The 27,432-nt window shown below is 36.3% G+C and overlaps 1 protein-coding gene and 1 long non-coding RNA gene across 3 annotated transcripts in view; both read left to right on the top strand.

Annotated features, from left to right (window-relative positions):
- Positions 1 to 202: 202 nt before the first annotated feature.
- LOC110026787 lies at positions 203 to 20,288 on the top strand. 2 transcript variants are annotated; one of them, XR_002294249.1, is made up of 4 exons: positions 203 to 590; positions 16,160 to 16,201; positions 19,744 to 19,792; positions 19,876 to 20,288. It is a non-coding gene; the product is annotated as an uncharacterized LOC110026787 (long non-coding RNA). The 2 variants fall into 2 exon arrangements; XR_002294248.1 differs by lacking the exon at positions 16,160 to 16,201.
- A 4,884-nt stretch (positions 20,289 to 25,172) lies between these two features.
- Positions 25,173 to 27,432, top strand: part of LOC110026773 (RING-H2 finger protein ATL57-like) — a 17,798-nt gene continuing 15,538 nt past the window's right edge. The window contains exon 1 of the mRNA XM_020727884.1: positions 25,173 to 25,466. Coding sequence (XP_020583543.1) covers positions 25,173 to 25,466 — 294 coding nt within the window. The remainder of the gene's footprint in view (positions 25,467 to 27,432) is intronic.

Genomic DNA, 27,432 nt, shown 5'->3' with positions numbered 1-27,432 from the left:
TGACTAAACTTTCATATGTATGTCGGCTCAAAACAATCAAGAAAGCAAAAAAGAACAAGAGAAAATATAGTAAAACACAAATCATTAAATCACCAAGAGATAAATTGAGAAGATAGCAAAAGAGAGTCCATCAAACCATCAAATCACTAAAAGGAAAGATGGTAAAATGCAAACCATTAAGAAGGAGCTATAAATACAAAGATAGACAAGAACAACAGATGGAGAGGAGAAGAGAGCAGGGATTTTGCCCAAAAGCCGAACAGGAATAGTTGGGGCCAATTAGCAGTGAAAACGGCACCCCAAACGCACTCTCTATCTTTCTCATCTTCTGCCAAATAACTTCTTTCTTCTGCCCTTCCTTCCCCCTAAAATCCCTAGCCTCTCTGCATCCCTCCCCGACCATCTTCTGATTTTGCCCAGAATAAACCGTCATGTTGGTGACCAAACCCCCACGATACTGTCACGTTTAGAGCTAGCTGTGCAAGTACGAAACGACGGGATCGATCGTCGCTAACTGTGGGAAGGCAACGACTAGATTGCATTGGAACCCTCCTTTTGCTCCTTCAACTCTGCTCCTACCCGAAAGCTAGGTAAGTCTGTTTCCGCCATTATATTCCTCTTTTGATTTGGTGCAAAACCATAGATTGGTGACCGAACCCTCACGATAACAGCTGAAAAGCTGTCTTCTAAGTATTTTGGTTTGGATGGCGTTCTAGAACCTTTTTTTAATAAATTTCACTGTTCTATAAACATCTTCATTTTTTTAAAATAAATTGTACATTATTTATTGATTTTTAATATCAGTGTTTCAGTTATTTTGTCATTCCTATCAGTGACAACAGTTTTTTGCCAAACATACGTTTTTTTGGTGTGAAGGATTAAATAAAATCTATACTCTGAAATTCACCAACCAGAGAGTTTCTTACAGTATATTTCTTAATGTTCTTCATGCTGATCATTAAATCATCCTTAAAAGCAAATTTTAGGAGTTAGATGTGTAAATACAATGGAATTGGGTGGAATGTTTGTAAATACAGCAGTGTCAATAGTGACTGCAACATAGAGAAGTTGACAACATAGGGAAGCAATTCTAAAATTGTTCATGCAATCAAAACTACCCATAATATTATTAATGTTTTTTTTTGTGCCAAAAGAATTTTTATGGGCATTTAAATACATGCTATATAATTCTTTTGTATTTATACTTATTTTAAAGCCTTTCCAAATGCTTTATACTTGCTTAATGACTTTTACAAGCTTGAGTAATGCACTTCCAAAATAGTTCGTCTATTATCATAAGCCAAAGTTTTGAGAAGTTAGCTTATAGCATTTGTTAAAATAACGTCTGCTTATCATTATGTGATGCTATCTAACCTAAAAAAATAGGAAATAAATTTTTAAGAATACCCTGATTCAAATTTAGTAGGAATAGACTTTGAAGTTATCAAATTTGCTGTCCAATGAGTACAATATATGGCCGACCAGTTAAAATTTATAAGGTTTACTTTGATATTCTATGATTGACATAGTTGATTTTCCTATGATAGGTGTTATGAATATTATTAAGGAATAGAGAACAAGAGAGAGGAAGAGAGCAGAGAGCATGATAATGAACAATAATATTGTGTAACATTTATTTATGAAATGATCCTTTATTTAAAGGAATCAAGAATGTTTAATTACATTCTGTACCCCTAGAAAATAGGTACGATGAGGGCATTTTGGTCAGTTTATACTTATAGGGTCGTGAGTTTGAAATGACATTCGACCGGATGGGGCCCCCCGGAGCCTGGGATCACATTCGGTCGGATCTAGGGTCGAGCGCAGCGCCCACATGCCCAGAGTCTGAGGGGGTGACCAGCTGGGCCACTTCTCGGGTGGCTATGACAGAAGGGCAAACCGGAAGGCCCTCAACTGATTGCTTTAGATTTGGGCGATTATCATCGTTCGCCTAGCTTGGTTTAAGAATGTTTGTGGATTCGTCCGGGTGAGTTTTGCGCCAGTAGACTTTAAGGGAGACAGTCGAAATCTGCTTGTCTTTAGATTATTTTCCTTCTGGTCTGCAGATGCCAAATGGATAAGCAGGGCCCTTGAACTGTTTTTGGTGAGTCATGTTCAACCACATCATCATTTTTGTTGGCGGTCAGATCTCTTTAAGATTCGTGCTGACACATTTTTAATGTACATATTTAAGTCCCTCGATTCTCTTGCTCCTTGACAGCGAAAACTGTGATATGAACAAGGGAATCTTAATTTTCAAAAAGTTGTTGATATTCATGATTATTAAATGCATAATAATTGAATGTTTCTAGAATTCAATGCGGAGGCCCTTATAAATGGGGGAGAGTTGAAAAAAACATATCTTATCTTAGACTTTTTTGAGGGGGCCATCTTTTCTTATCTTTCTTTGGTGATCATGGAGAGCGGTCCCCTCTCAGTCAACCAATTTCGATGAGGATGCTCGAAAAATGGTTGTCCAGGTGATGGGAGAAGGCCTTTTCCAAGGCATGCGCCAAAATCTCTTGTGGTTGAGACATGATTCCTTGAAGCGGGTGACTAAGTAGGGTCATCCGACTCGATTTCTAACCACTTTGCAGAGAGGCCTCAAGTGAGGGAGGGCTGGTTCTCTATGAAGAAATATCAGATGTTTGGGATAACTCGTCTAGAGGGTAGACCTGCGGTGCTGGTAAATTCTGTCTAGGACCCCTTCTATGTTAAAGGAAGAGCATAAACGAGATTCTACAACTATGTAGATGCAGCCAGATGAATTAAGGGTGACAATTCTAGAGGCTGCCCATGATCCTTCGTCGTTGGATGCTCCTGGAGATGTTCCCCTTTCCCTATCGATGGAACAGGAGATTGGGAGGGAGCTTGCCCCTTTACCACTTTGGATCTGAATAAGATGATGAGCCCCCCATTTGGTGAGGGGACTGACACCCCACCCCCTGTAGAACATGGCGCTGGCTGGACTGCCGCTAATTTGGGGTCCACTAAGAGTTACAGACGCTCAAGAAGACTACTAGATGAGGCAGTGTTTGTCCTGTAGTTAACCTTGCTTAGGTGGCCTGCACGTTGGAGCTACCTAGCTCAACGAGACTTCTGCTTAATGAGGCTGAGGCTTCACCGATTTGGGAGGCGGATCGTGCTAGCTCTCGGGACAGACGACTGGACCAACTAGAGGACGAACTTGTTGCAGTGCGCGGGTGGGAGTCCATTCTCCAAGATGAAGTGGCGGCACTTTGGCTCATTGTGTTTGCGATCTGGGAGACGGTTTCGGTCTCTCAACTTCACTTTGAAATAAAAAGAGTAGATAAATTTTGTTTAGGAGGGTACTTAGTGTATCAGTGGTTATCTCAGCTTGGTTATGCTCCGATTGAATCAGCGATCGATGGTTTTATAAGGTACTTTCAATTTGAAATAGAAAGTGTAGATAAATTTAGGTTAAGAGGGTACTTAGTGTATTAGTGACTTTCTCAGCTTGGTTATGCTCTGGTTGAATTGGCGATCGATGGTTTTATAAGGTATATCATTTTCTGTTGATAAGTTGTAGCTGGCAAGATCCATATTGTAAATATAAATATTTTGCTTAAATAAAATTTTTAATTATTGTGTATTGTAATGTGTGTATTTCCCACAATTCAATGTGGCAAAAGACCCTTATGCTCTTGCATCGTTTTGACTTTTCGTGATGTACTATAAGTAGCATCGGTGAGCTCGAAAGAATCCTACTTCACTATCTTTTTCTTTTAGTGAACCTTTTTTCCCTTAATGTTCTATACTTTCTTCTTCCTTTTGCTCATTAGCCAAGGCTTCCAAATAATCCTCTGAGCTGTGACCCCTTCAGCATTGCGTCTGTAGTAACCACAAGATAAATAGAAGTCCTTCAAAGGTCATTTGTATTTGGGGATTAAGTAGTTTCTTGGCCGGCGGAGAAAGACGAGAGAGTGTTAGGCACGTTTGGGTACATTTTGGTCTTCAACGTAGACCAGTTGAAATTCATATTATGCCCTTCGCTTTGTCACAAGCTCCCATCAATTTTCAACCACTACGACATTATTCCGGCGCAGGTGACGCCAAACTCCTTGGAGATTATCATAACATTTGTTATCTTTCTCCGGCGACTGGAGCTTCCTTGGTCCATCGAGCTCTTTTTCTACATCTTTGGTTTTAATGTGGATAGGGGCAAATACACGAAATTTTCGGCTTCATAATTCGAGTAGTTGGAGTTGAGAGCAAGATTAAGGATTGGCGATTGAAGTTTGTGATTGCTTCAAACAAGAGAGGTTGAGGAATCTCCATCCAGCCTATTCTGCAGGACGTAAGTCAAAGGCCCTACTCGATTCTACTAGGCTTATGCTAAGATGATCGAGATTCTGGAGTTGTTCGTATTCTGGTATCTGAGAGTGATAGTAGTTAACAGGATTTTGTGGTCGAGCACTTTTGGCAACATTACTGAGGAGCTATAGAAAAATCAGACAAGAAGGAGACGGAGAGGAAAAAGGACATAATGGAAAGGATAATTGAAAGGAAGCCGAAGGTAAAGATTCCCCACGGGATGGGGAGTCCTTCCTCATGGTAGCAGAGACCATTGGGAGCTCACAAAATTGATAAAGTGATTTCTTATTTTTCCTGTATTCCTCCCTATCTTCTCTTTTTTTTTAAATTTTTCTTAACGAATTGCTTATGTGAGCAAATGTGAGGACATTAGGCGCTGGTAGGCTTTGCCCAAATCACCCAACTCTCAAGACTCGAGTTCCAGGGTAGAGGTGCCTCCGCTTGTCAAATTTGCATTAAAGAGGGAGTTGGGCCTCACTTTCATTGATCTCCGCAAAAACTCAGCAACACAACAATCTATAGTTGATGTGATTTTTTTATTTGGGTGAAGAGGTTCCTACAGATGAAGCCCGGGCACAGGGACTTTCATGCCGAAAGAGAAAGAAACCGGCCTGTGAGAGCTTTCTGCTACCCCCTCCTCTGTCATGGGGAGGAGGTTCTCCTCTGAGATGGATTAACCCGATAAGGAGAATAATGTGTGGGGAGTTTAGGCGGCCATTTAAACATGATGGATACCAAGAAGGAATGGTATGCCAACCTGTCGATGGGGGAGACTGTTTTTTATTCTTTTTAGAAAAACTTGAGTCAGTTTGTCTATATATATGTCGTCGTTCTATGATTCCCCTTTCCAAATAAGTCTCCCTCTCGGATTATATAGAATAATCCGAAGATGAGATGAATGAATCATAAAAGATATGATATACAACTAAAATAAACTAACAAAATTTAAAAAGAATCACAAAAGACTTATATACAAGTAATCCTCATGCATCAGGTCGAGAGTATACGTCTTAACAAGATTGGATCAAAATAACTCAAAACACGGTATCCACGAAGAATATTTCTATATAATCCACTCATAACCAAAGAACCGAAAATAATATTTTTGTTTTATGGTCAAGTGTACTCCCAAAGAAACGTATCCCCTTGGTTAATTATATTTTGAGGGATATCCAATAATATTATTGATAAAAAGAGTCTTGAACATTATTGTGATAAATGATAAATAGGTCACCAAAAGGATGGTCATTTTACAAAAACATCTCGATGCTTTTAAAGCTTTTACCAAAACACAGGGCAGAGAGTGAGTCCCTTACATTCTAAATAGGTAGCGGCTTATTGGCATAAGGAGCTTAAGAAATAACCAAGTCGACTCATAGGGTCCACACTATGCTTCCTAGGCCTATCTTGGCCATAAGGGCATAAGGATGAATCACTATATCTCAAGTGGATGACTTCCCATCCGCAGTCGGAGCCTACGAGATAACACCAATGAGGTCACAAAGGATGAAACAACTCAAAAGTGCTCAAAAAAGGGAGAGGTAGAGTGATTATAATCTGGTGGTGATAGTTGGGTCTTGATACCACAGATCTGCCATTCCAAGCTGTTAGGATATTAAATTTACCTAATCGTGAAGGTAGTCGACCCAGCACGACCAGAGATCCATTGTCAGCAATACGTAAATTGCATCATCCAAGGAAACATTAGTAACTCTAAGGTCAAAAGAAGGAAACTCAAAGTCCTATAACCTGTAAAGCAGAGCCTTGCAAATAAATGACGAAGTTGCCACCGGAAGGACGAGAAAATAGAGGTCCAGCTACAAAGCTGAAAACACTCTCAACATAGGACTTACTCTCCCTCTGAGTCGGGGATGCCTCTAACATCCTAAGCGTGCTAGACAACCACCTAAATATAATACTTATGTTGGCTCAGTTGGGTTGAAGAAGCACGAGGGCTTCTCCTCAAGACATTTAATATGATGTAGTTTTCTAGTCCAAAGTGTGGAGACCTTATTAATATGACTTGAGATATGTTCATGCCATGCAAATCATTTTAAAATTGTTCGAAGGGCGTGTAGAAAAGTAAAGCGCGGGTTTTAAAATCCTGAAATATTTTAATCCTAAAATTTTGATTAATCTTAATCTTTTATTAGATTTTTTATAGAAAGGTTATAATATTAGGGTTTTTAAAGAGCCTAAGTTATATTCACACAGCTCTCAGACAAATCACAGGCAAATAACAACGAAAACAAGTCAAGCACGTTGCAGAAAGTAAAACGAGGCAAACAAATAAATAATAAGGACGGTGTTGTTGGGTCGGCAACATATTCCAGAAAAGAAAAAAAAATGATCAGACTCTGCATACACGTGTCTGGTTCTAATGCTATACATTAAATAAAATGTAAAATTAAGGTACGGAACACGGGCATTTGCTCCCGGTCTCCGTATCTTATTTTTGTTACAGGACTCTACTAGGACTCTGAAAAGTACATATAAAAGTCTAAAGAAAAACTCGACCTGAATGAAAATCATTTAAGCATAAAGCTATCTACATGCAATGTATTGAACCGTGCCCAGTGGGAGAAGAGCTTAACAACATTTGCAAAATGTGTTAGCATAAATCATTGTAGCTACTCTCTGTTGAACATAGCTTCCTACAAGAAGACCACCCCTAATATACTAGTACGCAAGTCTTACACTGGTAAACACACAAAAGTAACACAATGTGATGCTTATGTAAGGTAACCAAACCAACAGAGAACTATAGTCAGGACATCGAAAATACCACCTAACACTCTAATCCTAACTTAACATACCATCTAGTGTAATGTCCTATCACAACGTACAGGGGTAAAGCCTGAGTGTATGAATTTGACGGGATCGTCATACCGGCCCCGTCCTAAATATCCAAGGATCTAAAGTACGTCACTAAAGGGGGTGACATTTTTGAATAAGTTGCCTCACATATGACCTAACTTATGTAACTTTAAATGTAGGACAGATAATATGTAATAGAAAAAAAATTGTTTTATATTTTAAAATATATGACCATTAGAAACGGGTTCGTAACATGTAAGTGATGTACTTTATAACCCTGAATCCTTAGCATAATCATATACAAGTTGGTCATAATATGAAAACTCGCATTGTTCGTTGAGTTATCCTCGCGAGCAAGCTCATTTAGGTATTTAACTAACAAATGGGCTGCTCATCATAACAAGTATGATATGCTATCAAGGCAAATATGTAATGCGCTTACAATCATGCAAAAGACCCAAAACATTGTGATTGTCGATTGAAATACGAACAATCACAATAGCGCCAAAGGGCGAGTTACACATCATGTAAATATCAATGCAAGAATGTTACATGCATATGTCACACACGAAACGGGTATATCGAGTACATGCTACCTATAAAGATGGATTACACCATCCCTGGGAACCCAAGCCGAAGGTCATGCAACTAGTAGATAAATGCCACGAATGGGTTTAAATCGAGTAGAAGATACCAATAAGGGAATTACTCTGTACCCAAGAGGCACCCAAATGTGCACACGCAAAGATGCAATCAGTGCAGCATATGCACAGGCAAATAGAGGCAAGCATACAGAACATGCCAAGAGTCAAATACATTAGGTGGTGTGGTTCGTGCCAAGTGAGAATCACATATCTAGGTGAATAAACATCGTATCTCACACGAGTTTAGTGGCTTGAAAGTATGACTAATACTAAGCATAATGTGAGAAACCTATGACATTCCAAGATGGTGTCATAGGGAGTGAAGCGGCATGACTCTCATGGAAGAGAATTATGCGACGAGTGTCCTTATATGTAGACCATCTCCTCACGAAGTGTGCAAGCATTTATCTCGGTGCATATAAGTGTTCAAAGAAACACTGCAAGTAAGGGTTCTCAAAAGGACACTCAAACATGTAAAATGCAAAAGAAGAGTATATAAGGCAAACAAAAATGCAACATACAATTTAAACATGACAAACATAATAACCCAAAAAGGGTTTTCATGCACATGCAAATGGATGCAGAAGGAAACCCGACAAGCAGCGTGATGCAAAAAAACATACAAGAGTGCACCGATCGAATGAAGTTGACCAAAGATGGCCAACTGACTGAAGTGATCGGTTGATCAAGTTGGGATGACGATCAAACCGAAAGGATAGGGTAATTGGGCCTGGACGGCTTATCGAACCCAAGATAGGGTGATCAGACCGGGACGACCGATCGAACCGAAAGATAGGGTTATCAACCTGAGACGCCCGGTCAAACCGAAAATAAAGGGTGATCGGACATGGATTGTCGATCAAACCCAAGAGGAGAAATTAATGTATATTTTGAGGAATTATAAGAAGACTTTCAGATAGACCATAGCAGGTATAAAGGGAATTAGTCCCTTTATTTGCATGCATAGAATCCTGATGGAAGATAAGCATAAACCCCAGGCAGATCCTCAGGGAAGGTTAAATCCAATTATAAAAGTAGTTAAAAAGGAAATATTGAAATGGTTAGATGCAGATATTATTTATCCTATATCAGATAATGTCTGGGTGGCGTATTGTATTTATTATAGAAAATTAAATTCTGTCACGATGAAATACTACTTTCCTTTACTTTTTATGGATCAGATGTTGGATAGGCTGACTGACAATCCATATTTTTGCTTCTTAGATGGATATTCAAAGTATCGTCAGATACCTATAGCTCTTGAAGATCAAGATAAGACGATATTCACAGGTTCTTATTACACTTTTGCTTTTTTAAGAATGCCTTTTGGGCATATAACACACCTGCTACATTTTAGCGATATATGATGTTTAGTTTTTTTGAACTGATTGAGAAATAAATTGAAATGTTTATGGATGATTTTTTAGTGTTTGACCTTTCATTTGATGCTTGTTTAGATCATTTGATAAAGGTATTAAAATGTTGTGAATAAACCAATCTGGTTTTCAATCGGGAGAAGTGTCAATTTATGATTTCGGGAGGTATTGTTTTAGGATAATTGTGTTAGGACATAAAATATCTGAGAAAGGCATGGAAGTAGGCCTAGTGAATATTTAAGTAATTGAAAAACTGTCTCCACCTACTATTGTGAGGGGAGTTGGAAGTTTTCTAGGACATGTTGGACTCTATAAATGATATATAAAGGATTTTCCAAAATTGTCAAACATCTATGCCATCTCTTAGAAAAGGTCGTCCTATTCGATTTTGACCATGAATGCCTAAATGCCTTTAATATTATGAAAGAGAAGTTAGTCATTGCTCCTATTATTGTTTCACTTGATTGAAGGAAATTGTTTGAGCTAATGTGTGATGTCAGTAATTATGTTATTAGGGTATATTATTAGGATAATTTTAGGACAAAGACATGATAAAATGTTTAAAGCTATATACTATGCCAGTAAAACTCTTAATTACGCTCAAATAAATTATACTACTACTGAAAAGTGGTTATTGATTATAGTATATGCTATTGATAAATTTAGATCATATTTAATTGTAACAAAATGTATGGTTCATATTAACAATTCTGCTATCATATATCCGACGTTAAAAAAGGATGTCAACCCGAGAGCGATTAGATGGGTCTTTTTTCAAACATGACAAAATAGGAAAAAAAAGAAAGGCAATATATAAGGACAACTGAACGGCTAAATAGAAAATATGCGAGCACATGACAAGAATAGAATATGCAATGATATATACTTTTTTTATTTATTATTTTTTTTCAAACACAAAATAAAAATTAAATAGAAAAATAATAGCATAAATATAAAGTACAATAAAAATTCAATCCTAACTCTATATTTTTAAGCTAAAATTTTCGAGAAATCAAAAAATCCCCCCCTCTTTAAATACACCCATTGACACCTAATGGCTTTCCTTCCTGGAGGAAGCTTCACCAACCTCCAAGTACTATTCTTCTGAAGAGACTCGTTCTCTTCATCCATTGCCACTCTCCAAAGATCATAGTCTGGGCTCTCCATCATTTTTTTATAGCGACAAGAAGTTTATGCCTCTATGGATGAAAATACAAATGTAATGTGATCCTTCAACAAAGTTGATTTTGGAATATTTTGGCACCTGGTCATGCACTTAGCAATAGATTCTTAGGCAGGAATCTCAACCTCAGCATCTTCTTCCACCTCCTCCTGAGAACTTTCAATAGATGCCTTCTGAGTTGTAACTGAATCTAATATCTGAGTCGGAGGGGAGAAACTCACTGGAACAAATGGCGTTGAATCAAACTCCAACTTCTGTTACATATCTGTGGTCCTAATAGAACTCTCCACCTGCTTTGAGTTCCGATTTTTCAACAAGCTTGCTTCGTCGAATGTAACATCCCAACTAATAACAATCTTTCTTTCTGATGGATCATCCAACTTAAAGCTTTTGACTCCACGCTTGAAGCCAAAAAAAATTACCTTCTTTGCTTGTAGTTCCAGTTTTTCATTCTGCAACCGGTAGTAAGTCGGTCACTCAAACACTCTTATGTGCTCATAATCTTCCCAATAGCTGCAGAAGGCAGACGGTTCACCAAGTGACAAACATAATTTATAGCCTCAGCCCAATAGATTCTATGCAACCCAACATCAGATAATATACACCAAAGTTTTTCCGCCAAAGTTTGGTTCATCCTCTCTGCCACGCTGTTTTGTTGCGGTGTCTCTCAAACAATGAAATGATGCTCCATCTCAGCTCTCTGACACTCTTGCAAGAACACATCTGAAGTATATTCACCCCCATTGTCTGGTCTAATACATTGGATCGTTTTACCAATCTGAGTCTCAATCTACTTCTTTCAAGTTATGAAAATCTCAAACACTTTTTTTTTTGCGCTGCATGTTGTACGCCCAAACATAGCAAGAGTAATCATCAATAAAAGAGACAGTTTCTTCGCCCGCTGAATGATATTGTTTTAATTGGGCCCCAAGCATCTGTGTGAACATAGTCTAAAATAACTCTTGTACTATTAATGGTAGTCCTAAAAGGTACCCGTGTTTTCTTATCAAACACAATGCTCACAAAAATTAAGTTTGTAGGTGCTCGCTCCCTTGATAAATCCTTCCTTCCCCAAAGTCTGAAGTGAAGCTTCTCCATTATAAGTTGGATGCATATGCCACAACATAGTGGCGTTAGAGTAATTATCAACAACAATAGTTGTTCAAGTCATCGTACTACCCTAAAGATAGCAAAGGTTGTGATGATGAACTCCCTTCATAAAAATTATTGGTCCACGACATATCTTCAGAACTCCTGCCTCAATAATTACCTTGTAGCCCCTAGTCTCTAAAGCCCCAACTGATAGAAAATTCTTCCTGATACATGGAACATGTTTAACATCAGTCGGATCACTCATTATACCATCATGCATCCTTATAAAGATACTCCCTACACCATTAGTGTGACAAGTTTGATCGTTTCCCATAGTCACTGCAACACTATCCGGCTCCTTATATGTATAAAATCACCCACAATGGGTACAAATTTGATAGGTAGCACCTGTTTCCAAAATCCAACATGAATCATCTATAAAAATACTGTGAGAAACTACAAATAACGATACATCTGAATCTACCTCTTCACATCTTTCCACAATGACATTAGCTTTAGCCTTAGATGAAAGTTCATTTCTTTTCCTTCATCTTTGGACAATCTTTCTTGCAATGACCAGTGTCTACGCAGAGAACACACAAATTTTTTTCAAAACTGCACCCACGAGACTTGCACCGCTTTTGAGAAGTGTCGCTGCTATCACTTTTCTTTGACCAATTCTTCTTCTTCTTCTTCTCAGTTTTGTCACGTTGGAGGGTAGGTGCCTCAGCTGATTAGAAAGAAATTTAGTTATGTATGTATGTATGTATGTATGTATGTATGTATGTATATATATATATATATATACTTGAACCAATTCAAAAAAATCTAACACCCGACAGTGGCAAGCTCAAGGGGTGCGAAAATTCTAACACCCGATAGCGAAAAGCTCCGTGAGGGGTGCAAAAAAAAAAATAATACCCAGCAGCGACAAGCTCCAAGAGGGGCGTAAAAAATTCTAACACCTAGTGGCGATAAGCTCCACGACGGGTGCAAAAATTTCCAACATTCAACAACAACAACCTCCACGAAAGGTGCAAAAAAAAAAAATTTACACCCGACAACAATGAGCTCCATGAGGGTTGCGAAAATTCTAACACCTAGAAGCAACAAGCTCTGCAAGAGGTGCAAAAAAAAAAAAATCTAACCAACAGTGACAAGCTCTGCGAGGGTGCAAAAAAAATCTAATACTCAACAATGACAAGCTCTGCAAGGGGTGCAAAAAATTCTAACACCCGACAAGGATAAGCTCCGCATGAGTGCAAAAATTTCTAAAACCCGACAACGATAAGCTCCACAAGGGGTGCAAAAAAATTAACACCCTGCAGGGACAAGCTCCGCGAGAGGTGCATAGCTCCAGGACACCACCCCGATGCGAAAAGCTCCAAGACTCAACTCCGGGGCGAACTGCTCGGGGACATCACCCAAGGGCAAACATCTCCAGGACACCACTCTGGGGTGAACAACTCCATAACTCTACTCTGGAGCGAACGACTATAGGAATTCCCTCTAGAGAGAGCAATTCTTGAACTCTTCCGCAAGATAGGCAAACAAACAAAGGACTCTGATGACCAATTTTCTCCTCTGTTGAGGATTTTTCCCTTCGAAGGAAGTTTATTTCCCCCGACGAAGGACTTTTCCCTTTGATAGAGGACTTTTTTCTCCGATCAGCCACCTGAGCCTGACTTCTTCCTTGACAGAAAAACTCTGGAACGATAGATCCAGTGGCAGATGACGATAAAGATATTAGAACCGAGCACGAAAAACGCATAGCAATGAGTATGATTAGTAAATTATGTGTTCAAGATGTGTTTAGTTTATAAATTTCATTATTCTTATTGCAGGTGTCGCTATCAAGAAACAAGAAAATTTGAGAACGTAATATGTATACTCAAAATGGTCTACATGGATCTCATAGCAATCTTCAGTCTACTCTCGTTGAATTAGAAATTAGCTACCCTCGGTCGAGGACTTTCCTCTCAACGGGGGACTCAGATGAAGGACTTTTCTCCAGACGGAGGACTCAGAAGAAGGACAGGTACCCAGTAGAACACACCAACAAAAAGGACTAAAATATCATGTACTATCCATTTTTAAAGCAAGGGTAATATTGTAAGTTACTTTTAGGTCCTCCTATCATCTATAAATAGGAGGATCCTTTTATATAAAGGGTTTTTTTGCTATCCTCACTAATAAGTTCTATTTTTATGGAATAAATGAGTCCACGAGCCTGGGAACACCCGATTCACCCCCATGAGGGCAATCTCTCTCTCTCTCTCCCCGACATTTTTCTTCTCATGCTCTATTCCTTAGGTACGGTTTACTGGACAGTTTTGGATTCAACACAAATCAATTGTAATATATCCATTAAATAAAAGCCATAAATACAACAATCAGAAGTAAACTGATAGTGACTACTTGTGATTAATCTTCACAATCTTCCTAGTAAGTATATTACAGATTGTATTATTGCCTTTTTGCCTTTTTAAGAGCTTTTTTACAGTAATCAACCAGTTATCAAAACAGAATCAAACAATACTGGCACCTTATGCTTACTGACATTTCGATAGAATTGTTTTCACTTCACTGCAAATTGCAAGGTTAGTCGATCAGAAAATTTTAGTTCATTTGTTTTTTTATCTTCTTTTGAAAGGTGCAAATTTTACCATATAGCTGAAGAAAACTTATCCATATATGAATGGGTAAATTTGAACAAATTTTCTATTATCTATAAACTTTCTATAATCTGTATTATGAATTATTTAGTAATTTGATTCACATTGTTGTATTATAAGTTCTTTCGCATAAAAGTCTTTAAAGACTGCAGGGTTACACAATAAGGTTTTAAAGTCCCTTGAATTCCATTTAGACATGAAATTTTTCTTCATTTTCAAGAAAATGCTCATATTCTCTTAAATTTTCCTGATCACATTACTTCTTCTAGCTATGGAAAATTTACTATCATGCCTTCCAGTCTTCACTCCCATTATTTGATATCTGTGTTACCAAATTCATCTGCTCTCATCTTCAAGTTACTTGTAACTGGCACAACGAGATCAGATGTATCCGTTTAGGCTGATGGAGGACTTGAGCATGGAATGTGAAGTCATAAAAGTTGATGATCACATGGACACACAAGACTGATGATGATTATGTGCTTGGAAGAGGTTGTGAAGTGTCTAATTTTGCAAAGAAGACAGCTTCCATGAACACACAAGACTTTTTGTATACTTTTTCCTTATTAAACAATGTAGGAATAGATTTTTCATAAAATCAGGAGTTTTCATTTCGAAAGCCAAACGTTCTATCTTTTGTATTATCAAGTTTTCATTTAATAGTTTACTAAACTTTGGGCTGGTAAGTTAATTAGTTTACTAAAATGAAAAAAGTTAACGTACACAGGCTTTATGGTCTTATGGCATTTGATTACTGACTTTTCTAACTTAACAAATAAAGATCCTTAACCGAACTATAATATTGATTGATTGGGTTAATTTGTTCTATATAATGAAATCGATTCACATTCTCATCAAATACTATAAATGATAGGCGACCTTCATACAAAATTTTCATATAAGCTGTTCCAACAGGCAAGATAGAAAAAGAAAAAAAACTATTGAATTAAGCAAAGCAGAAGTCTGCAAATTCTTTGTTCTCATGAGAACAACATGACAACTGATCTTCATCTAAATCAACAGATGAAAACCACCAATACTAAACTCTTACTCAATCAATGCTCCTACAATCAACATTTGAAGAGCAAGCTCCTTATTATAAAAGGGCTAGAAAACACCCTACGCTGCCATTGGTGGGTGCGAAGGATCAGCCAAAATCCCACAAACAGTCGAGGTTATGTTCGACAACTGGGCGCCAATCACAGGGAACGTAAACACAAATGGTAGGCAACCATCTTCAATGTCTGTGATGGCCTTGCAACATTCTTGGCTGAGTTTTATGTTCAGGCTCAGGAAGGAAGGTATAAGCTTTACCACACAGTTTTCGACCTCGGTGATAGCCTTCCAGCACTTCAAGATGTCAGGTAGAAGCTGGAGTGATGATGCTCTTGGCATCGTTGTGCTGACAACAAAGAGGAGAAGGATGGCATAAACTACTCCTACTGACTTCGCCATTGTTGATGTGAGATGTGTGCTCTGGTTTTATGAGAAAAAAAAAATTTTTTTTTTTCTTTTTTTGGCTTGGTGGATGAGTTGGAGAGGCTGATTTATATACAGATTGGGTAGAGCCTGTAAGTTACATGTAAGCTTCATGCATTTAAATGTTGCTGAAGGTTTCAAATTAAACTCGCATACTGCGTTATAGAAACGAGGAGATTTGTATCTTCTGTTTCTCTTTAACAAAGACTGGGATTCATTTTTACATTAAGGCAGGCGTTTGGCGTTTCTCTTTTTATTTTGTGGAATGAATCAACTAAACTGTTTTTCTTTTATTAGCATTTTGTTTTATTTTTTTATAATTTACTGAAATTTATTGGGACATACGGTTTGAGTACGAAGCTTTGTATTGGAATTGTATTTTACTTATAAAATGAAAGTGGAATTATATTTTAGACTTGTTTATGTGGTGGCACTTAGAATGATTTTTTTTTTTTTTAGCTTGAAGTTATGTAGGTAGTATTCATTGTTCTAAGAAAATAAACGGCTTCCATCCCAGATCTGCTCTTCTCATAAGATTTCGTTTTTGAGCTTCCACAGGAAAAATGTGTCGAGCTTCTTCAATCCAACTGTTTAAATGAGGTTTGCTATATTTTTTTTATTTTTTGGTTATGTGTTGGAATACCATGTCTTGAGATTTTTTATTTTATTTTCAAATAATTAATTAATGTACTATGCATTTGAATTGCTACATGACAAATAAAGATTGTACATCAAGAATGTGTCAACGCCGATCTTAAAGAGATTCAATGGTCCAGAAGAGGTGAGTAAAGTAATGATTGACTCACTGCCAGAAGATCGTGAGGCCCACTTGCCCGACCGACCGAAGCCGTACAAACCTGCAACAAGGTCAAAATCGGCCAAACAATGAGGCAGACAAAAAGATGACTAGAAGATTGAACCACGGGATATTCGACTAGAAATGAGACGAAAGAGCAGTCAAACTAACAACTATAAAGATAGTTGAAGCGATAGGGTAGTCTAACCCTCCAGTAAGGCCGATCCAAGGGAAGATTGAGTTCCACAATATCTCTAACCATCTCATGAACACCCTAGAAGCTCCACGTCAGGGATCAATGATTTACAACTAGGTTACAATAGCTGATCGATCGATGTCGACTATGCTCAGTCAATCAAGCTGATCCCTTTGACCTGAAGCCATCAAAGCTTAGCCAATCGAGCCACAAAGCAACTGGATGATAAGCTAATGCATGTAAAATATCAGAAATAGCCTAGTACAGACCCCTTCCATACTGAGGAAAAAAAAATTAATATCATCTTTGCACAATTTTTTCTATAAATAGGAGAAATATTTTATAAATAAGACATAATTGATTACTGTTTCTTACTATCTATCTCTCTCTTTCTCTCTATCTCTATCACTCCTTATTATACTCTATTCGTATTCTATATTCAATATCCTAAAATGTGTGGTGAGTGTGGATCATACCACAAACAAGAAGAGGGTAGCTCGAGGAGAAGAACCTCATAACAAAGACATCTTTAACATGGAGCGCACCAGAGCATTCATGGCTTGGTAGATCCATGAGCTAATGGATCTGATGTGGGATGTCATTGGAGGTGCATTGACCGAGGAGATAGATTAGCACTCCGGGATGAAGGTCTGGTGCCCGAAGATAGAAGAATCCCTCCAACCTTGAGAGAAAAGGGGACTCTCTGTACTTTAAGAGTGTTGGGTTTGTACTGATTGATGGACATCGATCACTACAGGAGGAGCTGGTATTAGCGTCTGAAATTTGCGTTGGAATTTTTGGACGTAAATCTTAGCGTCGAATTTGCGGTTGTTAAGTGGCGGAAATAAGTTTTGATCTTTGCTATACATTTTGTGTCCTGTTTGCATCAAAAATTTTGACAGAAAAAATATTCTGAAAACGGTGAAACATCAACCGGAGTTGCGATGATGTTAGCGTCGAAGTTGTGTTAAATAAAGCGACGTAAAAACTTTTCATGTTAGCGTCAAATATTTTTCGACTCAAATTAAATAAAAATTCGACTCAAATAACCTAAATAACTCATCTCGCCCGCCTAAATTTCATTTTTTCTCTCTTCGTCTCACGCTCTCTTCTTCCCAAATCCCTCTCAAGCTCCCTCGCCTCTTTCCCTCTCCTCTCCTCTTTCCCTCTCCCTCGACCTTACGGTTTCGATCAAAACCATTGCCTTCCCAAACAAACCTTTGCGAGATAATCGCCACTAGACTAGCTGGGAGGGAACGACCGCATAGTGCTTAAAGAAACCACCGAAACTCCCCTCATCCTTCAACTCCGCTCCTATCAAAAAAACATTGAAGAAGGTAGGTCTATTGGCACCATTATTTCTATTCATATGTGGTATGCATGTAAAAATTGATGTTCAGGCTTATGTGTATGATATTTCATAGGTAATGTGGTTTGTAAGTAAAAATTGAAGTTTTGGTGTATGGTATGTATATATATAAAAGTTCAATGGTATGTACGTAAAAATTGTAAGTTTAGATATTAGGTGTGTATATACATAAGAATTTAGAGATATGTATGAAATGTATCAAATAATGCCAACTAGGCTTCTATCCACTACATATATATACATATATATACATATATATACACACGCGCACGCACACACGCACACGCGCGCACACACACACACACACACACACACGTAATGTGGTATGCCTGTAAAAATTGAAGTTTTAGTGTTAGGTATGTATATACAAAAGTGTTTAGTGGTATGTATGTAAAAATTTAAGATTATCTGAGGGTCCATCTTTTAGTATTAGATTTTATATAAATTATTGCTGACTATATTTTAAATACTCTTAGAACATATTCTAAGCTCAAGCAACTTTTCATATTCCCAAACGTCCATCTGGAGCTTCATCCATTAAGAGGATTTGAAACAACAAAACTAAACATAGCTTGATGCTTACGATACCCTAAATAGTGTCAAGGTGGTAGGCCTACTATCGTGTGTTCTAGTTAGCTTTTAGATATATTTAATAATGTGAGGAGTATTTGAGATATTGTGAGAATTACTTTTAGAGCAGCTTGGAGAGCTTAGAGCGGAAAAATTATGGAGAGAGCTCTTCCCCCTTATCCTCTACTTCGTTCTCTCATTTTATTGTAAGTGAGATCTACTTAACCACTTTATAAAGATAATGAGAATGAAATTCCTCTCCATCTCTTTCTCTTCAAAGTCGAAGTTGATTTCTACTTAAAGCTTGGAGAAAAGCTTAAAGATAAGGAGTTACCAGCTCATAAATTTTCTTATTCATGTATAGAGGACTTAGTGAGATGGAGGCTGTCTTCAAACCCATGATGGTGAGATCTTCTTTCTTCTTTTAAGATTAGGTTTGGAGTAATGTAGATTTTAGGTTTAGTTCTACGTTGAATGAAGTTAAATTAAGATTTGATTTTAAGTTTCTTTTTTTAGTTTATGATATACTAGCATAAATTCATTTATGGGCTTTAAATTAAGTTTGTTGAATTTTAAATTATGTAGTTTTGCTTGAGTTTATGTTTGGAATTAAATATAGTATGGGGATTGTTTGGTTAGTATTTAGATGATTTTTATGTTGAAATTTTATTAATTTAAGTTTATCTTAAGTTTTAACACTATTTTTTGTCATTGTAGTCGTAGGTTATGTTAACTTAAATTGGAAGAGAGAGTTGAGTGGAAAGGTCAAGGTTGAAAGGTTAGAACCCTAGGCTTAATGGGTTACCCTATACTTATCTTAATGTAGATTTTAGTTTTATGCTTTCTTCAAGTTGGATGGTTGCAATGAAGGAATACATAAGACCTATTGTACATAAAAAAGTACCACTTAGATCTAACATAAATTTTATAAGATGATGATGAGGCTTGCAATGCTTTATGGTATAGAATGTTAGCCTATAAAATAAGTATAAAAGTAAGTTCATTTAGACTCATGTTAATTGCTTTAGACTAAGAGAAAAAATTTGAAACAAATATATCCATGAACTTTTTGTTTGCTTTTGCTACGTGTGTCATACTTATTATATTTTTTCTTTTTTATTTTAGACATAGTTACAATATGTTCTCTGTTTAGACTTTGCAGATTCCTCATTTTACTTATGTATACTGATCCTTATTATTTTTGTTGTTAGTCCTATTACAGATGACCACAACTGGTGCTGATGATGAGCCACCTTAGCAGTAAGTAAAAAAATAAATTTTCCATATTTATTTTAACTCCTAATGTTTAAAAAGATAATTAATAATTAGATTTTATTATGTAGAAGGAGTATGAGCAGCACTGAGAGAGGCAGTTGTCCTCCCAGACTTCAAGCACTACAAGCAGTTATGGTAGTCAGTCTACCAATACACAGTCTCAACTTGAGCTATGGATGCAGACGACGGGAAAGAAGTAGGTCAAGATCTCTCGTGCTTCTGTGGTTGGTACGAGCTCATCAAACTCGAATACTGTGGAGCTTGTTAAGCAGGTCGCTGTTATGACTAAGGAGGTTCACAATCTACGTGAAAGCCAACATAGAATTGAGTAGAGCATAGCACGCCTTACGAAGATTATATAAGATTGTTGGGGCTAGAGAACGATTACTGTTGTAGTTGAGGTGGAGGATAAGGAAGAGGATGAGTAGGAAGATTAGGAGTTTTTATGTATTTTTAATTTATGAAATGTTTGTTTGAACTTATATTGTGATCAGGGTGTAGATGTAAACTTTTGATAATTTAGATTTGTTATAGTATCTCCTTTTTCAGTATTAATATTTTTAAGTGCTTTGATCTATGATATGGTTGTATATAATGATAATGTGATGTGGATTAAATGTAATTGATTTTTTGAATTTTGTTACGTTTGAGTTTTGCGTCAAATTTGCATCTGTTTTGCGTTCAATAATCCGACGCGTTGTCCATCGAACTTCGTCCGACACAAATCCAACGGTAATCAGACAATATTATTTATCGTCTGATGTTTTCAAATGCAAAAGCCGATGCATGTGCATACTAAACAAGTCCGACGCTGTGACAACGCAAAAGTTGACACTAAAAATTTGCATAGAAATAGTTCGATGCACAATTGATGGAATTAATATTATCGACCCCTGAATTATTCTTGAAAAAAAAAACGTAAATCTGGTGTAAATCCGACAGTAATACCCAAATATCTTCAGATTTACATTTAATTTGCGTCTGGTGTAAATCCGACAGTAATACCCAAATATCTTCATATTTACGTTTAATTTGATTTGGCCGATGAAAATTTGTTGACTTCTTGTAGTGGATTGGGTGTATTGAATAATGCATTCTCATGACAAACCTTTGAGGCTAAGTTTGTAGAATGGTTCAAGATCTCAACGCTAGAGTCCTACAATAAAGGGCAAACCAATTCGGTCGACCACATAGCTTTGTTTGAGTCAATTGTATGTTTATTAAAAATCACTGATACACTCTAATGTTGTCTTTTCTTTACCATGTTGAGCGAGTTAGCACTCAGATGGTGCAATGAATTACCATTAGAAGTAATCACATCATTTGTTGATTTCAAATGAATGTTCGTTGCATAATTTATCAGTGCCAAAAGCCTCGAAAATGCTCGCAGACCCTTCCAATATTTTGCCAAAAATAGGGTCAGAGCTTACATCTTAAGGCTGAAGGAAGGATCCTTTCGTTACACTTTAGGCTTACAGCGATCGAAGATGCTAGATGCATTGTTCAAGCTAACAAACAACCGCATATCGACTAAGAAATATAAATCCAACCTCATCTCCTCTAAAGTAAAATCCTCCACCCATCAGGCAAAGAGAAAAACAACCCAAAGCAAAGGTGGAAAGCAAGACACAACTTACGTCCTTATGCAAGTTCTAATTATGAAGTTGCTCGATCACCCCAAGATCATAGGGTGATAGATAGAACGTACGACCAAGGGAGTCAGACCTGGTATCAAGACCCACTTTTGGCTCTATATAACGTGCGCCAACTACCCAAAACCACAAAACACTGAAACCAACTTTGTTGTGAGTTTTAATGGCTGAGATAGTAGATTCCATACAAAATAAAGACTACTTTAATAGATTTCTTCCGAAGAAAATCGGAGCTTACCTTTGAGACCAGAAGAAGTGCTGCACCTCTCGTCATAACCACAGTAACGACAAATAGGACTACGGACACCTCCGGTTGCAAGCTCTTCTTCTCTTCTTTATGGTAATCAAAGTTTAACATAAAGACGTATACCAATGCATGATAATTTTAATTAATAAAGCAAACATTTCTCTGCTTACATACTAGTTGCAAGCGCCTCGTCTCTGTTTTCGCCTAGTTGATTGATTTCTAATTGCTATTATGGCTTCAATTTAGAAGTTCTTCTCAAGGTCAACCTCCCTTCATTTGAACTAGTCGGTCAATCTCCTCTAGACATCAGTGATACTTCTCCGTCTACATCAATCAATGTTCTCTATCAAGTATGTCCTATCGCTATTGATGAAGCCAAACTTTAGAAGCTGGACTTTTAACCTATAGAGAATGATATTTAGCAATTCAAATCTATCCCGAGCTAGATGAAATTCATCTCTATTATTTCAAGCCATCCATCATATTTAAAATATAATTTTTACTCTATTTATACCCCAATGTTATTTAAAGTTTTTTACCCATGAAAATCACAATTAACTTCATGTGTAATTAGTGCAATCCATTGAGAAAAAATTAGACTATATTTATATATCCATGAGGATATTTTAGTTCTAGATTGTTCGATGCGTACAATTTAGTCTGTTGGTTTCTCAACTTTAATTCACAATAAACTTTTAATTTCTCAAATCTTATTAAAAAAAATTGTAAAAGAGAGTAGTTGTGATTAATCTTTACAATTTACTTATTAAGTATATTATAGGTTGCACTATTGCTTTTTGTCCTTACCTCAATGGTCATTATAGTTTATAAGCTTTATTATTGAAGTATTTATTAGAGATAATCACTTGAAAACATCTTTATTATTATGCTCTCCTCAGACTTGTTTCTTATCTACTAAAAAAAAAATGAAAATGAGGTAAAATTCCTCATTATTTGGTTTCTCAAGTGATGGCTTGAAGATGGTTGTTGGTCCATCATAAATTTCCTACAAAATGAAGCAAAATTTGCTTCTTATTCTCTCCCCCATTTTGATAGAATTGCTCTCCTAATGAAATAGTGCAAATTTAGCCAGTAGATTGAAGAACACTTGTCCACATATGAAAGGACAAAGTTATATAGATTTCCTATGTTTTATGCTTTTTGGAATCAGTACTATGAATTATTTACTAGCTGTAATTTGAATAAAATCATAAAAAATAATAGACTTGATGCTGATTTGATAGAAGTGTGTTGATGATTTCTATTATCTTTTGTATTTGGACTACTTACTTCTCAAATTTACTTAATAAAGATTCTAAACTTTGCTATTTTCTTTTCAATTTACATTAATGTATTATTTTATCAATCCAAAATTACAATATTGATTGAACTTACATGAACACTTGAACCTTTCTGATAAAATTTTCCTCGGCTTCTAAGTTTCATTTGGTTTTATTATCGTGCTCCGATCCTCACTAATGGAATTTTCATGTGACGTAATTTGGTATATATCTGAAGTAGGGGTGTAAACGAGTCGAACACGAGCGAGCCCACGCTTAGCTCGTGCTCGGCTCGTTTATATTTCGAGGTGTACTTTTAAGGGTGTAAACGATTCGGCTCGTTTATATTTCGAGCTCAAAAAAAGTGTGTTCGTGTTCGGCTCATTTGCTTAGCGAGTCGAACACGAGCAGTTCATGACCAAAGAGTCATTTTGACAACCCTAATCACGTAGCTATCAGATGTTAATGATTGGGGCAAGATTTAAAACATCATTTGAATCTAATTTAATATTTTTTTATTATATTTTCTTCATTAATAACTTTAATTGATTATAAATATTTATAGCCTTGTAGTCAACTAAATTTTTGAAAAATACTATTCATCAAAGATATATGTATAATTGATTAATAGTATTTCGAGCCAAAACGAGCCGAACACAAACAACACGAACAAATATCAGCTCGTTAACTTAGTGAACGAGTCGAGCACATGCTTCTTAACGAGCTGAACACCAACTGTTCGTGACAACGAGCCGTTTTGACAAACCTAATATGAAGCATGACAAAGTCTTAATGATTGATGTACTTTAATTAAACTTTAATAAAACAACATTAAAAAAAATTAAAAACCGACCAAGTTAATTGTTCATACCCGGCTTTGACAAGTAGATGGGCAAAGTCTCACTTTTAATCACTAAGCTATGATTCATTCGACGTTCATAACTAGTCTACGGTCAAAGTTGCCCTTTTAATCTATAGGTTTGTCCATTTTTTTCTTAATATTGTATAAAATTTGCATATAATAGATTTAGTAGCATATAAGTCAAAGTTTAGGTGTTAGATATGGAAATACAACTGAATTCTATGGTATGTATGTAAATGGCCCAAAACTTATACAATATTTAAGAAAAAAATGCTATTTTTATAATTGTCTATTTTTATTTTTATTTTTCTTAAAATGCTATTTTAATAGATATATATTTTTTTTTAAGTAAATGGTTCTTAAAATTCCAAGCTTTTCCATAGAAGTCTCATGATGTCATTCAGTTATTTCTATCAACCAAACTTTACATGGCAAGTTGTCGACTTGCAAAATCAAATTAATTTTTTTCGTTTAAGCAAATATACGAGGGCAATTTGTAGCAAGTGACTAAAAAACAAAGGTTACTATTATTTCGCTTTCGCAAGGATTTCGTGCATTCTATTCTATCGCAGTTTTGATTTTTTATTGTGATTGTGTCCTCGTAAAAAAATTTAAAGTGGGCCCTACTAAAAAAAATAATAATCAAAAAGGCGTATTTCAGTGGTCTTGATTGGGAGAAAATTTACGTACGTAAGACGTACGCAGCGCTCTGAGAGGTTATTAAGAGGGTATTGAGGAGTTATATCCGCGTTATACCCTCTGTAGCCTCCCTGTAACCTACCTGTAACCTACTTGTAACCTACCTGTACCTTTTAGCAAGTTCCGCGCTTCTGTTTTCATATATCTGTTGGTTACAGGTATGTTACAAGTATGATACAGGTAGGTTACAGGAGGTATAACGCAGATATAACCCCTCAATACTCTCTAAATAACCTCACTGACGTACGCAGTGCTGCGTATGTCTTACGCATGCAAATTTTTCTCCCTGATTGGACAGCGGATGTCAATTACGCAATTAAAGCTCCACAGTTTCATATTAAAGAAAAGCTGCATCATAAAATCATCAACATCATAAAAAAAAAAAATAAAAAAAAAAATTAAAGAAATAATCGTAAGTACACAAATCTGTTCTATTACAATGAGAATAACATCAAAACTTTACCAAAAAGACAATTGATCTATAGCTAAACCAGTCCACAAAAACTACCACCATTAAGCTCTTAATCAATCAATACACCTACCATCAACATTTGAGCAGGAAGCTCTTTATTCAAAACAAACCCAGAAGACATCTTATGCCAAAACTCCACAGACAGCCGACGTTATGTTCGACAATTGCGAGCCAAACACCGGGAAAGTGAACACAGCCGGAAGGCAGCTATCTTCAATGTGTGTGATGGCCGTGCAACAATCTTTTGTGAGAGTTATGTTCAGGCTGAGGAAGGAAGGCATAAGCTTTACTACACAGTTTTCTATCTCGGTTATGGCTTTCCAGCACTTTATGATGTCAGGCAGGAGCAGGAAAGATGATGCGCTTGGTATTGTTGTGCTGACAACTAAGAGGAAAAGGATGGCATATGCTATTGCTGATTTCGCCATTGTTGATATGACAAATTATGTATGTTGTTGGTGAGGGTGATTTTTATAGAGTTTGGATTTGTGGGTGGAGTCTGTAAGTTACATGTATGGTTTATGCATTTGAATCGAGCTGAAGGTTGTGGAATTAAGCTCATAACCCTGCCGAGCTTGAGTGGAGCTTGAGCGAGCTCAGGCTTGGCTCGTTCGAAACTGCTCGTGTTCAAAACTGGCTCGTGTTCGAAATTGGCTCGTGAATAGTGTGTTCGTGTTCGGCTAGATTTAAATATTCGTGTCCGCATTCGACTCCAACGCTCCAACTTGACTCATTAAAATTAAATTGAAAAAAATAGATGTAAAGTGTTGGATTAGAACCTGGACTAGATGTATGAAAAAAAAAAAAACACAAACCACGTTACCACACAAGGTGTTATGATTTGATTTTAGATATAAATATATATAATATATTATTATATAAATAATATATGTAATATATTAAGATTTTCATAGGGTCATAATGTTACAAAGCTTTGCATTGTTAGGTTATTAAATTCATATGAAATGTCAGTTAAAGTTATTCTAGGAGTCGAATGGCAATGAATTCCTCCCATTTATCATGCATCTTCAAAAGCAATAAAAGAGTAGACAATAACGGTCAAATTTATGCAATAATAAAATGAAAGGGCATTTTAACACGTCACACAACTTCTATATATTTACATGTCAGTCAATTTGAATTTTTATTTTTAGAGCATTCAGATCATTCATATTTCATAAAAATCATGGCTTCTAAGGCTTTTAAATGGTAAATATTTTTTTTATGCACGGATAAAGTAATATAAATATAAAAGCTCAAAATTTGAAGGTTAGGAGTGAAAATGTATAGGAATTCAGTGCTATGTATAAAAAACTTCTTAAAATAAAGTAATCTCGTGTAATATATATGAATACTTTGCAAGTATTATTTTAATTGATGCGTGTTAGGAGATTCGTGACGGTAGAGTAAATAATTATTGTCTTAGCGTAGTACGGAAATTCCATATACACTTAAATAAAGTAAGAAAACAGTGACTAAACCAGAAGTTGTTACGTGGAAAATCGAAAAAGTGAAAAAACCAGGGCCTTGCCAAGTTGAGATGTTCTACTATGAGTTAGCGATTACATGTACAATTCATTGTCCCACTGGTGGGAAAGGATTACACAAGTTATCGAATTACAACTTCTGCACACTTATGAACTTGTATTAGAGAGCAGACAACAATGACAACCTGAAATAGTATTGCCTTTAACCTTTGACTTTCTCAAAGATTCCTCATTTTTATATGGGGATTTGGAGTCTCAAGCACTATATATTAACATATATATGCAATAAATACAAAAAAATACAACATACATGGAACTTGAATATAGTCTCTGACAAGGATTAGTAGTTAGCCTTAAGATGTAGAGGTGTGATTAGTTCTCCTAGAATTATAGGTCAAGTAACTCCTTTAAACATAGGTGAGTTCTTAAACTATATCAATTTGACAAGTCAGGTGATAATATTAGGTGAGTTATTGATCCTAATAGATATTATTTTCCTAATTGGTGTGTGAGTCTTTCTAACTCTGAACATGTAAAATCCTGACAAATAAGTTATCCTTGAAACTATCTTATGAGTCCCATTGAACATGGCTAGAGAGTTCTTCTAGAGCTTGACTAATTTGCGAGTATTGGTTTGTCTTTGCTTCAACAAGAAGTTTGTCTTCTTGTCCATTTTTTAGATTTGATTGTATATGAGGTATATATTTAGTTTCTCAATTTAAGTATCTATAGAGGGTGACTGAGAAAAAAAAGAGAGACTATAATAAAAACTTTTGCTTGAATATAAAATTGATACCTTACTCCTCCATCTAAGCGAGTTGGATGTTTCCTTAAGCTAACTTTAATGACTTATTCTCTCTCTAAAAAGCTTGTTAATGCAATAATTAGTATTTAAGGCATACTAAAAAAGGTAAGCAACTAGCCTT

Source organism: Phalaenopsis equestris, unplaced genomic scaffold, assembly GCF_001263595.1.
Source record: "Phalaenopsis equestris unplaced genomic scaffold, ASM126359v1 Scaffold000400, whole genome shotgun sequence".
Taxonomy (NCBI): Eukaryota; Viridiplantae; Streptophyta; class Magnoliopsida; order Asparagales; family Orchidaceae; genus Phalaenopsis; species Phalaenopsis equestris.
This window is presented reverse-complemented; position numbering and strand designations above follow the sequence as displayed.